The sequence below is a fragment of the Natator depressus genome, chromosome 9 (assembly GCF_965152275.1).
Source record: "Natator depressus isolate rNatDep1 chromosome 9, rNatDep2.hap1, whole genome shotgun sequence".
In the NCBI taxonomy this organism is placed as follows: Eukaryota; Metazoa; Chordata; order Testudines; family Cheloniidae; genus Natator; species Natator depressus.
Window position 1 is genome coordinate 47158981 of NC_134242.1, and position 15967 is coordinate 47174947.

The 15967-nt window shown below is 48.2% G+C and overlaps 1 protein-coding gene across 3 annotated transcripts; it reads right to left on the bottom strand.

The window, feature by feature from the left end:
• Nucleotides 1-5340: 5340 nt before the first annotated feature.
• On the bottom strand, nucleotides 5341-15219 carry NEU2 (neuraminidase 2). 3 transcript variants are annotated; one of them, XM_074963010.1, is made up of 4 exons: nucleotides 12658-12828; nucleotides 11562-11740; nucleotides 9853-10057; nucleotides 5341-8370 (listed from the first exon to the last, which is right to left on the bottom strand). In XM_074963010.1, exons 2-4 carry the CDS (start codon nucleotides 11594-11596, stop codon nucleotides 7426-7428), a joined length of 1185 nt encoding a protein of 394 aa, XP_074819111.1. In that variant the 5' UTR covers nucleotides 11597-11740; nucleotides 12658-12828; the 3' UTR covers nucleotides 5341-7425. The 3 variants fall into 3 exon arrangements, with proteins under 3 accessions (XP_074819111.1, XP_074819112.1, XP_074819113.1); XM_074963011.1 differs by having other exon boundaries at nucleotides 11505-11740; XM_074963012.1 differs by lacking the exons at nucleotides 11562-11740; nucleotides 12658-12828 and adding an exon at nucleotides 15152-15219.
• Between the last annotated feature and the right edge of the window lie 748 nt (nucleotides 15220-15967).

Genomic DNA, 15967 nt, shown 5'->3' on the forward strand with positions numbered 1-15967 from the left:
AGCCTGCATGGAAACAAGTCAGTCTTACAGGCAAACTTTGTCCTGGGATCTGGTGACAAGAACCGCACATCTCCCTCTGTGACACAGCGTTAGTCGCACTCAAAGGTAAGTCAGACCCTGAAAGCCCAAGGTGGGATGGGACAGAAACACTTGGGCAGTCTGCAAAGGGAGAGGGAGGCTGGTGCTTTCACTTCCCTTTTCTTTGTCTATACATGGCTTCTTTAGGTTCCTGTCCCAGCCCTGTGCTCACTTCATGGCATGCTCAGTGCTAGTCTCCAAGGCAGTGAACATGACAACCGAGGGTGTGTCTACAGCAAGCAAACAGGGACATTGCAGGGACACTGACTGTGTGACATGTTTGGTTGTCTGACCAGTACTTACAACTAGCTGCATTTGACAGAACCATTCTGGCACATGCACACTTTGGCCCCAAATCAAAGCCTGCTCCGGATTCTGCTTGCCTGGGGAGTCCCCATGCAGTGCAGAGCCAGTGTCAGCTCTACCCAACCCCCCTCCCAGGGATGGGGGAAGTGAGGTGGCTATGTTACAAGGGACATGGTTGGGGAGTCACTGAGCTCCAGCGTTCCCCAGCTGCCAGAACAGACCCTTAGGACAAGGGCAGCAGGATGTAACAGAGCAACCTGGAATTGCACTGGACTGGTTATTGTTTTTGGGGGAGGAAAATTAAGGTGGCTTGGCCCAGAATCTGGCCCCGTGTTCCTGACAGCTGTGGTTGCACCAGCGCATTTGGAGCCTCCGTATGGTCCAGCACTGCTGTTGAGCTCAGGACTTCCGAGTTATTTCCATACACAAGGCCCTATGTTGTGGGAAGGAGGTAGGAGAATAGCTGAACTGGTGTGGCTGCAATGCCTGTGGTTTCCTGTCCATACTGAGGAGTAACTACTGTAGACTGCACTGCTTCAGCGGGTGCCATACGAAAGACCTTGTCCCAGGCACTATCACCAATGTTTGTGAGGCACGTGGGTGGGCTGTGTGTGACCTCAGGAACTGTACAGCGGTTGTGAGCTCAATGTGTTCAGGTGGGCTGGCACAGCACTGTTCTGCCTGGCATGAAGTGCGTGGGTGTGAAAAGGGGACGTTACAATCAATTGCACAGTCCTACACATAGCAGCAGCCTGCTAGCCACAAGCTGGGTCAGCTTCTCAGGACCGGCCATGGCGGCCGCTGCTGTAGCTTCCCTGCTTTGCAGTGGTGGCTGATGACTTTTGGTAGGTGAGGCACACACCACAAAGTCTCACGAATTCCAATATATGTCCTCCTCCCGGCACTCCTGGCTGGGGCGTGTCTCTGCTCTGCCCTGCCAGGACTGCAGCCCCCCCGCCGCTCCTTGCGTCTGCAGGGAGCCCTCTGAAGCTCCGCTGTCATGGCACTGCTCCCTCCCTCCCCAGCCAGGAAGGTGGGAGCCGTCCCTGGGCAGGAACGGTTCAGCCTCAGAGTGGCCTCCCGCGCAGCTTGTCCTCCTTGCAGTCCACTGGGCCAGGAGGACGGCAGCCTCCCCAACACTTTGCGCCCTTGTGTCTTGGGCCCCTCAGCTGTGGAGCCCTGTCAGTGCTGGGAGGGGGGCCCCTAGCAGCCCTGCTGTCAGAACTGGCCTTAACTCCTGCAATGCTGCCAGGGCCTCACCAAGCCTGTGGTTGCCACATGCTCTCATAAAGAGACTCCTAGGTGTGGTTTGTCACCATGGCAACAAGGCAGCTTCCTGAGGCACTCTTGCCTATACCATTATTTGAGCTTCACCCAGAGCCCTGCATTTTCTGGCATCGCGTTTCACTGTGGGGACGGGGAGAGAGCGAGTAGCACGACATTTAAATTAAATCACAAGCCCCTGCTTGTGGACTTAAGTCCTTATATCTAACATGTACATGCTTAACCGTCCTTAAACATCAGTGTATAGACACAATAAACGCAGCGTTGGGGAGTTCGCTGCTGAAGGTGCTGGTTGGGCGTGTCTCACTCGCCTAGGCTGACACGCCGCCACTGCTGCATGGTAGCTGCAGCAGGAAGCAGCACAGCTCCAAATGTCAAGGCCATGGTAAACCACTGCTCAACACAGCGGGGAGGAGCGTTCCATACAGTAACCTTACAAGCAGACCCAGAGTGAGTGTTGCTGGTGAACAAGATTAGCCTTGCTGTCTTATAGTACAGGTTCTGCTGACTTACTGGAAGTTCGTGCCAGGTAATAAGAGGCTTTAAATTCTCAGCACCGTGGTGCACCCCTGAAAAGGCACGAGCCCAGCTGATTCGGTCACAAGACTAATTAGTCTTTTTAATGTTTATCTGTGGCTGAAAATATTCCTGCAGGTACCTCAGCGAGGTGTCAGCTTTTGGAAGACTCTGAGCTGCGTCTTCCTTCAGATATGCTAATTCCAGCGAGGGGTGCCCCAGAGAGGTTTTACATGGTACTCACAGTGGAACCACTCTCACTTTAACTTCAAATGTCATGATGGAGGAGCAGCTAGGCCCCATTTCAGTGACTGGCATTGCCAACCAGCACATCAGGTCACACCACCACTCAGTTTGGGGGTCCTCTCAAATGGGGGGCTTGGGGCAAACTCCCCCTTCCTCCACACCGGTGGCCCTGCCCCTTAACTGGCACCCCTGCCAATGGCATGTACCATGCATATGGCTGAAGGCGCCACTGTGCCCAGTTGTGCAGAACACCCAAGCTCAGATATGCAGAGAAGCTGGGGTATGCCACATGTGTTTGAGGTGGACCTCAGAAAAAAAAGGCAGGTGGCATCCTGCCCCAAAATAGCGCTCAGTCCAGTTCCTAAGTCGTTAAAAGATTAATCCCACTGTAACACCATAAACTGCAGCATGGTCTCATGTGGCATGTGGAGGACATTGTTTCAAAAGACGATGGGGCCTAGTTCTTATGCTGCTGGTGGGTGAGTCCTATCACAGTGGGAAAAGACTACAGTGGGATTGCCATGTGGTTAGTGTGTGTGGACCCCTGGAGTCGGACGCCTGATTCCCAAAGAATGGAGTGTGAATCATACTGCCCTACCCAGAGACAGTAGTCTGTTCTCTAGCCTCACTTACCGTAACTCCTGCAGCAGTGAACTTTCCTTGTGTGTGTGTTTGTGTTGGAGAAGAGCTGTTCAGGAGATCTGATTAGCTCTTCCATGGGAAGAGGAGATTTTGGAAGTTGTCTTGCCAAGAACTGGCATATATACCACTGGGGGGAAAGCACAGTGATCTTGTTGCACCCTGCAGTCTCTATGATGGGTATCACTATATGGAAGGCGACATTAAAACCGCAGGGCCCACCACCAGGACAGGTACTTGCACTGTTTTCTTCTTCTACTCAGAAGATACTGTGATATCATAATCCCAGCAAAGTGGCACACGTCTGGATTGGTGCCCATTGTAAAACAAGAGAATAAAAACGGGAAAGCCGGGCACAAGAATCCAAAGCAGAAGCAGCAGCCTGGAAAGTAACCCTTTGGACAACCACAGCAGCAGCTATATTTCATTATAATTGAGAGAATGATGCCACAGCCAAAGAACTGGGACACGTTGCGGTGTTGGACAATCACATTTGAAGTCTTAGTTGCCTATGGACAAAGCCAAAACATTTTTTCCCCAGTGGGGGGATGTTATTCCACCTGGTCTATCAGAGGTGGTAGGATGCACATATTACATGAACTGGGTTTTCAGCCAGAGAGCTAAGGCCAGAAAGCACCACCAGATCAGCTAGTCTGTCCTCCTGCATATTACACCACCCAGCACGCACACACAAAACCCAACGGCCAAAGTAGTACAGTGTGTGCCAGCACCTGCGATTGTGAAAGCACCGGTGCACTGGATCAGTGCTATTTGCATTATGGCTCAAAGCACCCAGCAGTCAGTCACCCCATGAGAACACACAACATCACACTGCATGGTTTGTCAACAAGGTCCTCTCACCTGCTCTCAATGGCTACTGCTGAGCGTGGCCAGATGAGAAGAGCCCAGAGAGGCTCCCACGTATCACGGAACAGAAAGCGTTTCCTAATGTTAATGACAAGAGAGGTTAAACCTAAGGGCAGATTCCAAACCAGAGCACTTTGCTTAAAATAGCCAGAAGCTGGTCAGGCAATAGTAATATGCTATTGGCCACAAGGGGGCACTTTGGCCTCTGGCCTAGATCTGAAAACAAACCTGCCAAGTGACATTCTTTTATCAGCCAGCAAATTGCTTCTCACTTTGTAGCTTCTCCAGCCCAACCTGTTAGTTAGTCTGCAGCTTGGGGAGGGGAGTGGAGTGGGAAATTACAGATTTCTTTGAGCTGGCTATGAGATTCCATAGTTCCTATCATGCTTTGTTCCCCAGTCTGTGCCGAGGGTGGCCAGACCTGTTTACTGCAGGTGCCTTCAGGCAGAACTAGTGGAGTAAGGGAAATTAAGTGAGATCTGGAAGTATTCTTTTAAAACAGCCACCCAGATCTCTCACGCAAGAATGCTTTTGTGGGCCTCCAGCTGCTGCAGGCTCACCCTCTCCCTTTCAAAAGCCAGGAACACAATAAGAAGCAAGCAAGAGGGCACTCAAGCATGCAGAAACTCCAACAGGCAATGGTAGTGTCAACCTGACACAGTCCTACATGGGTCACTGCTCTAACTGGCATGGAAAGGCCCTGCTAGAGCCCCAAAAAGCAAATACTTTACCTCACTAATAAAGCAAATAAATATGTTTCCCTTGGAGCCATTGTGCAGGCACACACACACACACACACCCAGTCTGTTATACTGCAAATACCTTGGACTGCATCTTTCTGCAGGAACAGAATACTGTCCAGAGAACTGGGTAAAACTTCCATAGCTCTCCATACTTCCACCCCAGCCTACACCTCTACCCTCCCTTCCCTGGTGTTTGCTGTTGATTAATTTCTGGTCACTCCCTTTGCCACCCACCTGGAATAAATACTGTTGGAATTTCATGCTCAATAGAGGATCACAAACTTTGGGAAGCATTTCATTTTTACTCTGGAATAGAGACGCAGTAGTTCAAATGTGGTTTTTCTCCAGTGGGCAATTAATGGATTGCTGAGGCTCATCCTCATCAATAATTTTTTTAAATTGTCTGCCTGGAATTTTAATCAAAATATATATTTATGTAAATATATATTATGGGAAGGTGTACAAATGTGTTTTCATGCTTGGTAGCCAAAGACCCCTGGCACCAGTGTGTGGATGTGCTGCATCATTTGGTTTTTGAACTTGTGAGCAGTTTTTCATTGTAGTTTACCATTGGCCACAGTGCTGTAATGAAATAAACATTCAATAAGTTGGTCATAACCCCCCTCCCCCAACCAACTTTGTACCTTCCTTCACACCACACCACATATCTACCAGAACCTCTTACTCCCTTGAGGGTTAGAGTACATGACCCTTGCGGGTCCCTTCTAACCCTATGACTCACCATAGGCCAGGCGGCTTCCTTCAAAAAACAACTCCTGAAGATCCATCTACTCCATAAATCCTTCTGGCAAGAATATGCTCATGCCTGTGTTTCCTTGTATTACACTGTGTTCTTGTGAGCCAATTGAGGCAGGGACCCATTAGCGGTTTGACACACTGCACCTCTTTTACAGGGCCACGTACACAGAAAATGCTGTATAATAAGGCTAATCATGCTTTCTAGCCACCTGGACTTGCCAGAGATTATAAGAGCAATCTCCAGCCTGTTTTATTTAGAATTCTCAGAAAACACTACAACTCCGATGGTTCACGGCCCACTCCTTGGTTAACAGGACATTCATGCATCTCCCCTCTCAACATAGGTTTCAGAGTAACAGCCGTGTTAGTCTGTATTTGCAAAAAGAAAAAGAAAAGGAGTACTTGTGGCACCTTAGCGACTAACCAATTTATTTGAGCATAAGCTTTCGTGAGCTACAGCTCACTTCATCCCTCTCAACATAGTAAACTTGAAATTACCATTAGTGGCCATGCTTATTGGGCCTAACCCTGTAGTTCTGATGCAGGCCAAATTCCCCCCTCCCCCTTCTTAAGATCTGGTCTTCTGCCTGCAAGTGATCTACTGGAGCTAGCCCCGTGTTTGAAAGGGAACAGGCTGGACCACGTAAGATTTCAAGAGAGGGAGTGACTGAGGTTTTCTTGGCGGTGAGAAATCCAGCTGCATGGGGCAGTGCAAGAGAAAGAGCTACCTAGGAGAAGAGGCTGGGATTGGAGGCCCATGAGTGGTAGATATTAGCTAGACTGGAGTGCATCCAGGGAAGGTCTTGAATTCCAGGAGAACAATCCTGAACTGGATCCAGGAGTGCTGTAAGCAAGACACGAGAAGTAATACTTCTGTTCTACTCCGCACTGATTAGGCCTCAGCTGGAGTCTTGTGTCCAGTTCGGGGCGCCACATTTCAGGAAAGATGTGGACAAATTGGAGAAAGTCCAGAGAAGAGCAAAAAGAATTATTAAAGGTCAAGAAAACATGACATATCAGAGAAGATTTAAAAAATTGGGTTTGTTTAGTCTGGAGGAGAGAAGACTGTGGGGGGACATGATAACAGTTTTCAAGTATATAAAAGGTTGTTACAAGGAGGAGGGAGAAAAATTGTTCTCCTTAACGTCTGAGAATAGGAGAAGAAGCAATGGGCTTAAATTGCAGCAACGGCAGTTTAGGTTGGACATTAGGAAAAACTTCCTAACTGTCAGGGTGGTTAAGCACTGAAATAAATTGTCTAGGGAGGTTGTGCAATCTCTACCATTGGAGATTTTTAAGAGCAGGTTGGATAAACACCGGTCAGGAATGGCCTAGATAATACTTAGTCCTGCCTTGAGTGCAGGGGACTGGACTAGATGACCTCTCGAGGTCCCTTCCAGTCTATGATTCTATGATCCAGAAATGGGTGGGAAGCCAGGGAAGAAGACAGAGGATGGCATAGTATGATATGAGAAAGAGAACAATCCGGCCACAGCATCCTGGCTCCCCAGAAGCTGAGAGAGCAGGGAGGTGCGGTTTTCAGAACACAATGTGCTGATGGCCCAGAGAAGGATTTCAGGAGAGACGGGGTAGGGGAGGAATAAGGGGTAAAGGTAGGGATGACATTATTGCAAAGCACAGGGGATACCAATGATGTCCACTTTCAAAGGAGCATCCCAGGCAGTCTATTAAATAATGTTGAGCAGGTAACGGACACCACATCTGCCCACACACTGGCTGCGCTGGTGAGTCTGAATGGCGCTATATGAAAATCACATTCACTCTTGCTATTTGGTGCTGAAAAAGGCAGCCAGGCGGGAAGGGGTGGAGGAGGAAACAGCAAAAGAAAAGCAATCCATTTCATATGGCTTCTCAGCCAGGACAAAGGCAGGGGATAAAAGCCATTTGCTGACAGGTGAGACATGCCAGTGAAGTGTCAGCTAAGGTGATTCTCAGGCAGACACTGAATGGGCCTGTCCACTGTGGCTCAGCACTCGGATGGAAAGGCTTGTTTCAAAGTGAACATAAGGAAGACAATTTCTTTGTATTGCGAGCTGGTGCCAAACTCAAACAGGCAGCAAAACAGTGGGAAGCCATCAGGGCCTTGCCCCATGTGCTGCAGATCTGAATAAGCACACAAGCCCTTGAAGATGAGAGTGGGTCCTGTCCAGCACGCGGGATCTAAGGGACACTTGTTGAGGTACACTCCTAAATTTCTCCGCCCAGCTGGGTCTGTGGGGTGAGAGTAGAGCACCCAGCTGTCCTGACACCCTGACTTCATGTTAGCAGGACTTGGGAAGCCAGTAACACTCCCATGGCAGCCATGGGGAGGTTCTACCAGCTTCTCAATCCGCTGACCACTATCAAAATCCATCCCATGGTTGTAGCTCACAGCCTGGACTCTGGCTCCCTGGCTGCTTCTAGCATTGCAGTATAGCACCCTCTCTCCTTGGCTGTGCACTTCAGCTACCTGGCACTCCAGAGCACTCTCCTTTGCCACAAAGTTCCCCATTGCCCAGGTCTTCCCGTGGTCAGAACTAACAAAGCAGAAGGCATGTGGGGTGGGTTTTTTCCCAGGGTCAAGTATCCGATAGGCGTAGGCAGGAATCACGAGACTCCGAGCCTCATTGAGCAACTGTAAACCGTGGCCTGGTCCCACTGCAAAGGTGGCCCAGTCCTTGTGTGCTGTGCCAATGACAGTCTCAGTGAGATCCTTCGCAGGGCTCCAGGAGCATCCATTATCAGTGCTGGTGACCTGGCACAGATGGACCAAGTTAGTCTTTGTCTTGATCTGGTAGTTTTCAGAGACCTTTCCTGGGACAGCTATAAAGAACAGAATGAGGTTCCCAGTGACTTCATCGTACACAGGACATGGGTTCATGGAACGGTGGCCCTCCAGCTGAGCATTGACAATGGTCTTCATTTTATTCCACTGCCATGTGGGAGTGCAAAGGGGGACAAGGGGAAAAAATAAATCAGTGTTACAGAGGAAGGATCCTTGTATAAAAGATACAGGCAGGAAACAAGGGGCAGAAGAAGAAAATCTAGTGGTTAGAGCAAGAAACTGGAAGTCAATGGTTTATGCCCCAGCGCTGCCACTGACTTGCTGTGTTATTCAGAAAGCTAAATAACGAGACTGGTTTTCACAGGTGCCAAGCACCTAGAGATCGCACTGAAGTCATTGAGATGCCTGAATATGGAGTCAGGTACCTAGCTTTTGTCATCCATGTTTGAAAACTTTGACTTAGCGACTTGCCTGAAGAGACACAGTAAGTCAGAAGCAGAGCTGGGGTACAGATCCCACAAGTCCCAATTCCCTCGGTCTTTTGTTTATATTTAATAGCACACAGCATGGCCATGGAATCACAGGGCTAGAAGGGACCGCAAGGGTCATCTAGTCTTTGTACTAGTTGCACTGCAACTAGAAGATGATTCCCAAGTACAGCCATTGATTGATCATTTTTAGTCTTTGTCTTTACCTGGCATATTTAACTAATATTTTCCTTTGTGGGGTTTGTATATTTTTATTTTAATAAATCTCAGCGTGCAGACAGAAATCACCAAATCTCTTTCTGACCAGCTGAACTCTATCTAACTGAATTATTGTGGGGTTACATGTGTCATTATTACTGAATATATATATAACTGTAGTGCTCTGAGACCCCACTTGTGATAGGCAGAGACAGGGTCTTGGTCCTGAAGAGCTTAAAATCTAAAACAGTGGATTTCAACCTCTGGTCTGTGAACCCCTGTGGGTCCGCAGCCTATGGGTAAGATTTCCAAAAGGGTTGCACCTCCATTTGAAATTTTTTAAGGGTCCGCAAATGAAGAAAGGTTGAAGACCACTGATCTAAGACAACAAGCCACATCTGAAGGACCAGAGGAGAGGGATATAATCCCACAGATACTGTATTTTAATATATTTGCAGCTGTTAGAAGTTATTACAAATGGATCGAGCATCAACTGCCCCCAGCTTGCCACCAGCCTAGCTGTCATTAACAGGTGAATTATTAAGTTAGCCAATTCACTCTGATGGGCTACACACATGAACCAGTTCCCATATGCACATCCCATACACACTTTTGTGCGGTGTAGCAATTTTTGACTATTTGTAAGCTAGATATTTGTTTTACCAGAATGAAAAGTTATTTACCTCCTGTTTTCACCACCTCCCACCAGGCTTACCCCCCAGCCTGCCTCTCTCTGTCTTGTGTCTCTGGATCCACGCCAGCAGCCCCTCTGTTCCTGTCTCTCTCTAGCTGGCTCCCTGAACCACAGTGGGTATCCCAAGGTGCCCCAGCAAGCCTATTACACCCTCATCTCTCTGGTTCCCTGTCCTGGCCCCGCACCCAGTGTACTGCCCCCCGAGTAAGTGAACCAAAGCCAAAGCAGCTTTAATGAAATGTGCATTACCTGAACACGATGGGTAGTCCCATCATATGTGCCTCTGCGCATTGCTATCAGCTTGGCGTGTTCATCCACCTCATCCTCCCGCTCCTCGGCGAATGCCAGGATGGTGCAGGACTGCGGCACATAGAGCAGGGCTGGGATTCGATAGCTCCAGAAAACCTTTCGGAACAACGTCTCTTCTTGTAGGACAGGAAGTGAAGCCATCAGGCTGTGGGAATGGGGAGAAACGTGTCATGGTTTGGTCTACCTATCACACAGCATGAGAGACAGACAGTGATGGCTTGCCAGTCCAGCCCTCTCCCCTGGCAGACAGAGGACCCATGAAATGCACTTTCTGCAACCCTATTTGGCTTTTTCTCTTTCACCTGGCTCTCTGTACAAACCACTTCATATAATCCTAGCCACGCCACTGACAGTACAGTGCAGGCTCAGCCCAGGGCCTGGCTGATTTTAATAGAATGGAATAAAATAAGCACATTAAATAAATTAATTAAAATGTTCCCAGAAAATAAAAACAAACCCTTTTAGTTAATGAAATTCAAAGGCTGCCTTTGTTCAAATTAGAGGACTGGTGGGAATGAAACATTACAATATTTTCCACAAAGAGTTATTGTGGTTTTTCACTATGTTTCCAAAAGTCAACACAGAAACAGGGTCAGTTCTTTTCCAGACAGCACCTCAATAGTCCCAGAAGCCAAAGACAGCCCCTCCCCAAACATGAGCTCTTTGAACCCTACAAAGCTGACTGCAACCCAGACTGTCCCTGGTACCAGTCTTGTATCACGTGAGGCTGGCAGGGGCTGAGAGTACTATTTGGGAAGCAGGTACTTAGTGTTATTCAACAGCAGACTGAAAAGCAGTACTTCTGGGTTCCAAAGGACATCCCATTCAGTGCTTGTCAGCAAGAGGGTCAGCTAGCTGCATCCCAGGACTTAGGAGTGCAAGGTGCAGGAGCTGCTGCTGGAGAACTAGAGAGTGGGGATCACTTGGGAGCAGGATCTTCATGTTTCTAATAGGGATGTAGAAGACCAGGGATGTGGAAAACCAATCAGTGCTCTCTGGAACATATGAGCCAAGACTCAGGGACCTGGGAGACTTTACTGAATTTAATTTGAAAACAAAACCCCTGAGTGATAGGTCTGTGGAGTCACTGTTGTGGAACAATGGGTCATGCGGTTTTCTGGCCATAGTAGGGGCCTAGCCAGAAAAAGCAAAGGACACTCGACTAATGCTAGCAACAAGTGAATGATCAGAATAGTAAATAATGGGTTTGTCGCCATGACTCTGCACTTGACAATGCCATGATGGGGCAGGGGAGCAGAGGTATTGTATCACTTGTTTGATGGGAGGGCTGGCAAGAGAAGAGAACAAAAAGGGATGCAGGGGAAGATGGTTCTGCATCACAAGCTCGGAGCTCAGCCTCCGTAGGGTCTATGGGCCGGTTTTGTGCAGCTCTGCTCCATGTAACCTTGCAACAAAATGAACGTCCCCGATTCTTCTCCCCCTTGCCCTGCCTTGGTGCAAATCCACTGACTTCAGTGCAGTTAATTCTGCATAGAGGAGAACCAGGCCCATGGGCTCTGAAGCAGTGCGTGGGCAGAGTGGCAGGAAGCAGGAGACAATACACTGAGGAAGGGATTCAAAGTGCCTCCTACTTGAGTGGGTTCTTGCAACACTCTCAATGAGGGAGTGTCATATCCACTCATACACACATCTTTGGAAGTGCTACTGGTGCTACTATTCCCATGCAGGACCCATACGCCTTCTGAGGAGATCTTGCTCTTTTGGTAGTTTGTGTAGGTACAATGGAGTTCTCTGATGAGGCTGCAGAACCAGAGAGAGAACTTCGTCCACCAGGAGATTAATCTGGAGCAGTCTGAGTTTTTCTGCTCTACAAGAGAAAAGAAGATGCATTTAGCAGCTTGTCTAACTGGGCAGCTTTTACTGACCGTCGTTACAGTGGTGAGACTATCAATAACTCACCAAGTGTATTTACTCAGTAAGCTTTATCCCCCACTTTGCACTACATAGGCCCATTTTATCATCACTTGAAGGGGAAGTGCTGATCGTGAGCCACAGTGCTACAGGAGATATAAGCAAAGAATATGTGTGTATTTTCACACCCTGAAAACACTGAGAATTTTGAACGAGCACTGCTAGGCAGAAATTGTTTGGACTGTATTGTATTTATCTAAGACCAGTTGTGCCTTTTGCAGAGCTACCTTGCAAGCCACAGAATCACAGTCAATCCAGACCAATGACAGTGAAGAGAGAAGTCTATTCCAGAGAGGCAAATCCTGTTCCACACTTCTGAAGTGCAGGGGACCCATATGCAGCAGAACTGTTAGAACTCCACTGCACAGAAGGGCTGGAATTTGGGGAGCCCACACAGCAGTGTACCTCTTCTGCACAGCAGAGCTCCGCTCCAAAGGGCTCCCTACGTTCTGTTAGGTGGAACGGAGGGGCTTCCTTTGGGTTAAAGGCAGAGGAAAGCGGCTGAGTCGCTGTTCTCCCATCTTCATTGCACATGTACCTAGTCCCTCTGCGCTCAGTGCCCTCCACGTGCAGCAGCGCAGGGGTTCTCAACCTCTGTGTCACAATCAGGTGTCAGAGGGTCACAGTCCCCCTGCACTTCCCACATTTGCCAAACACGAGGGGCTGTCCCAGGACGTAAGAGGAGGTCACTGGGTGGAAAAGGTTGAGGATTGCTGCAGTAGTGGCCGCAAGTCTAGGGCCCCTGGACAGCATGAGCGGGAAAAAAAGAGGATGACAGTTTATATCAGAGACTACAGACACATTGCAGTTTACCTTGAAATTTATCTGTAAACAGCCTTCAGCCTTTCTACTTCACTGAACTTCAGAGGGCGATTCCTCTAATCCTGTTCTGTGGCACTGCGTGGCAAAGTAGCAGCCGCTAGGTTCTCTTAATAAGCTTTATGCTCTTTACAGTAAAGATTTTTAGTACAGGGTTAGTTCTTTTTCATGCCAGAATTTCTGACACTGAAGTCACACCCTCTTAAAGGGAACAGCATTGGCACTGCAGTAGGAGGGAAACTGGGGGAAATGCATCCTCCTGCGAAAAGGAGGAGAAATAAAACACACAAAATCCCAACAAGAGACTACATGGAAGGTGTGAAAGTCCTTTTCCTGGCATTGGCAGAATTCAAGCTGTACAACATGCTGTGCTGGTTCTGTCTGAGGATGGACACACCTGCTGATGGTCACACATTAGTCCCTGGTGTTACTCTGTCACCTACAGAGCAGCAGGGAGGAAGGATTGCACCTGCACTTTCTCTTTTGGCCACTAGAGGTAGCTCTCAGAGCTGAGGATCTGTAGGGAGGGGCAAAAAGAAGAGAAAGAGGAGATGAGAGAAAGTGAGGCACAGGCTAACTAGGAAGTGGGAGAGGGATCAAAGCAGAGGCAGCGTGTGAAAGGTGCTATGCAGAATTTTGACAACTGCCTGAAGTACCCTGAGATCCAGGACAAAGCAATTGTATCCAGCACATCCAGAGAGCAAAATGGATTAACACAGAGACTGGACCAATGCTGCATTCAAGCTTCAGAATGAGCCTAATTCGTACGTCAGAACGGGGCCCTTGCTGCCTCCTTCTCTCTGCCCCCTTCGACAGCCCCTGTGGCCTTCCTATAGGGTAGAGCCAGCCCATCTGACAGCAGGGGAATGGTGGTGGGCTGGAACACAGTTCTCTTGGAGGACACTTTAAAACAACAATGCAAACACTGCACCACTGGCCTCAGCTTCTGTAAAAGCTTGTTCCTGTTAAATGTAAATCTGGGCCTAAGTTAAAATGCCAGCTTGCTTTAACTGGGAGGCAACATGCAGAGGGAATTGTGCCCTCTCTGTCCTCATGAGAAGGATCTGCTGCTTTGCCCTGGAAAATATCCGTTCCCGAAGGGATTTCAGATACAGCTCCAGAAAGCAAGTATGTTTGTTATTCAGTATTGAAAAAACCCAAAACATATAGGAGCCAGAATCTGTTGCAGATGAGCATAGAACTCTAATTCAGAGTCTTTTCCTTCGGGAGCTGTACCTAGCGTCCATTCAAGATGAGCACAGAAATCCAGTCAACCTCCTTTCTAGCTCAATATTGGACTAGGGAGTGCTTTCTGTCTGACATTAGTCTCTTTCTGCTGTGTCACACCATCAGAGAAATCTCACAAAACAAGAGAATTTGTGTGCCACCTGGAACAGAGTCTGGGCTAAACCCGGATTAGGTCATGAGATTTCTTAAAGAGCCAGGCAGCCGGTAATTCTTTCCAGAACAGGTTTCAGAGCAACAGCCGTGTTAGTCTGTATTCGCAAAAAGAAAAGGAGTACTTGTGGCACCTTAGAGACTAACCAATTTATTTGAGCATGAGCTTTCGTGAGCTACAGCTCACTTCATCGGATGCATACTGTGGAAACTGCAGAAGACATTATATACACAGAGACCATGAAACAATACCTCCTCCCACCCCACTCTCCTGCTGGTAATAGCTTATCTAAAGTGATCATCAAGTTGGGCCATTTCCAGCACAAATCCAGGTTTTTTCACCCTCCGCCCCGCCCCCACAAACTCACTCTCCTGCTGGTAATAGCCCATCCAAAGTGACCACTCTCTTTACAATGTGTATGATAATCAAGGTGGGCCATTTCCAGCACAAATCCAGGTTTTCTCGCCCCCCCCACCCCCTCCAAAAACCACACACACAAACTCACTCTCCTGCTGGTAATAGCTTATCCAAAGTGACCACTCTGCTTACAATGTGTGTGAAAATCAAGGTGGCACTTTTGCCCAGTGTATCCCATTCAAAGTCAGAGCAAAGGGGAACTGTTTGTGAGACATGTCACACAATACAATCCCAAGATTATTAAAAGCATTCTGAGTTAGAAAAGGGGAAAGCGCCTAATTTGACCCACTGTTGAACTGGTCCTGAGACTTCTAGCGAGGTTGTAAGTTGAAAGACGTACCTGCAGTAAAAACTTAATACCATGTTTGCCAGGGTGTCCAACCTGCCCTAGCATGTCCTTTCCTAAACAATCAATCAAGGTCTTCTTTTCAAGTCACTGTCCTGTGGGAGGCATGTCCTATAGTCTATAGGATAAGGCCCACCCGGCACTGCAGAGGCATTTACACTTACACAGACAAATCAACACTTTCCCTGCTGTACCTTTGGTGGGGTGCAGCTCAAACGACATTCCTAAGAGATCCCACAAACGCTTCATGCACTTACTCGCTCATCACAATGCTCACCCTTATGAAAAACAGGTAAGAAGCATACAGATTAAAAGAAACACCTCACCCACAGCGTCTCCTGGAAGCTGCACAGAGGGGGGAAACACACAGTGAACTGGTTATGTACAGCGAAGGCTCACCACTAGACGTCTCCCTAAATACTAGCATACTAGACCAGGCAGGATCCTTTGAGAGAAAGAAATTGGCAGTTAGTGTGGATAAGTGACCCAAATCCAGAGTTAAATCTGAACCACTTTCCCGTACAAGAAAACATTCCATCTGAACTGGATCAGTTCAGAAGAAAGACATTTAACTTTCTAGCAATAGCAGTTAAGCTACTCATGAGAGTCAGAGCTATTCAATAGAAGTAAGGTGGTGTGGGGGAGAGCAGGATGGCTCTGTTCTAGTTAATGGCTAAAAAGTCAGATGGGATGTTTTTCTTCATGGTCCTGTTGTCCCTTTCTAATGTTTATTCAGTCTCTTAGATAGCAGTTCATTTCAAAGTGTCCTTGAGCCCTGGGATTGGTTTGCCTGAGTATCATACAAGTCATGGGTTCTCAGCCCAGAGAGGGGTTGCAACCAGATGTCAGGGAGTGCATGCTTATACATGAGAGGAGGTCCCAGGGTGGAAAAGGTTAGGGATCACTACTAGGGTGACCAGATAGTAAGTGTGAAAAATCGGGACGGGGGTGGGGGGTAATAGGAGCCTATGTAAGAAAAAGCCCCAAATACCAGGACTGTCCCTATAAAATCGGGACATCTGGTCACCCTAATTACTACTGTAAGTAAAGACTGTGGCCCTAATCCAGCCACTAGCTGCATCAGAGTGGACTCTTGCACCTTAATGGAACCCCAAGAGTGCTTGGTATGGGAAGAAATGTGT

What these genes read in the sequence shown, in the direction of transcription:
- NEU2 (XM_074963010.1), bottom strand. Translation starts at nt 11,596, where the DNA reads ATGGGAATAGTAGCACCAGTAGCACTTCCAAAGAT. An exon ending in CCAGTAGCACTTCCAAAGAT is followed by an intron (nt 10,058 to 11,561) that starts GTGTGTATGAGT and finishes CCATTCCCACAG; the next exon opens with CCTGATGGCTTCACTTCCTG. An exon ending in GGACTACCCATCGTGTTCAG is followed by an intron (nt 8,371 to 9,852) that starts GTAATGCACATT and finishes CCCACATGGCAG; the next exon opens with TGGAATAAAATGAAGACCAT.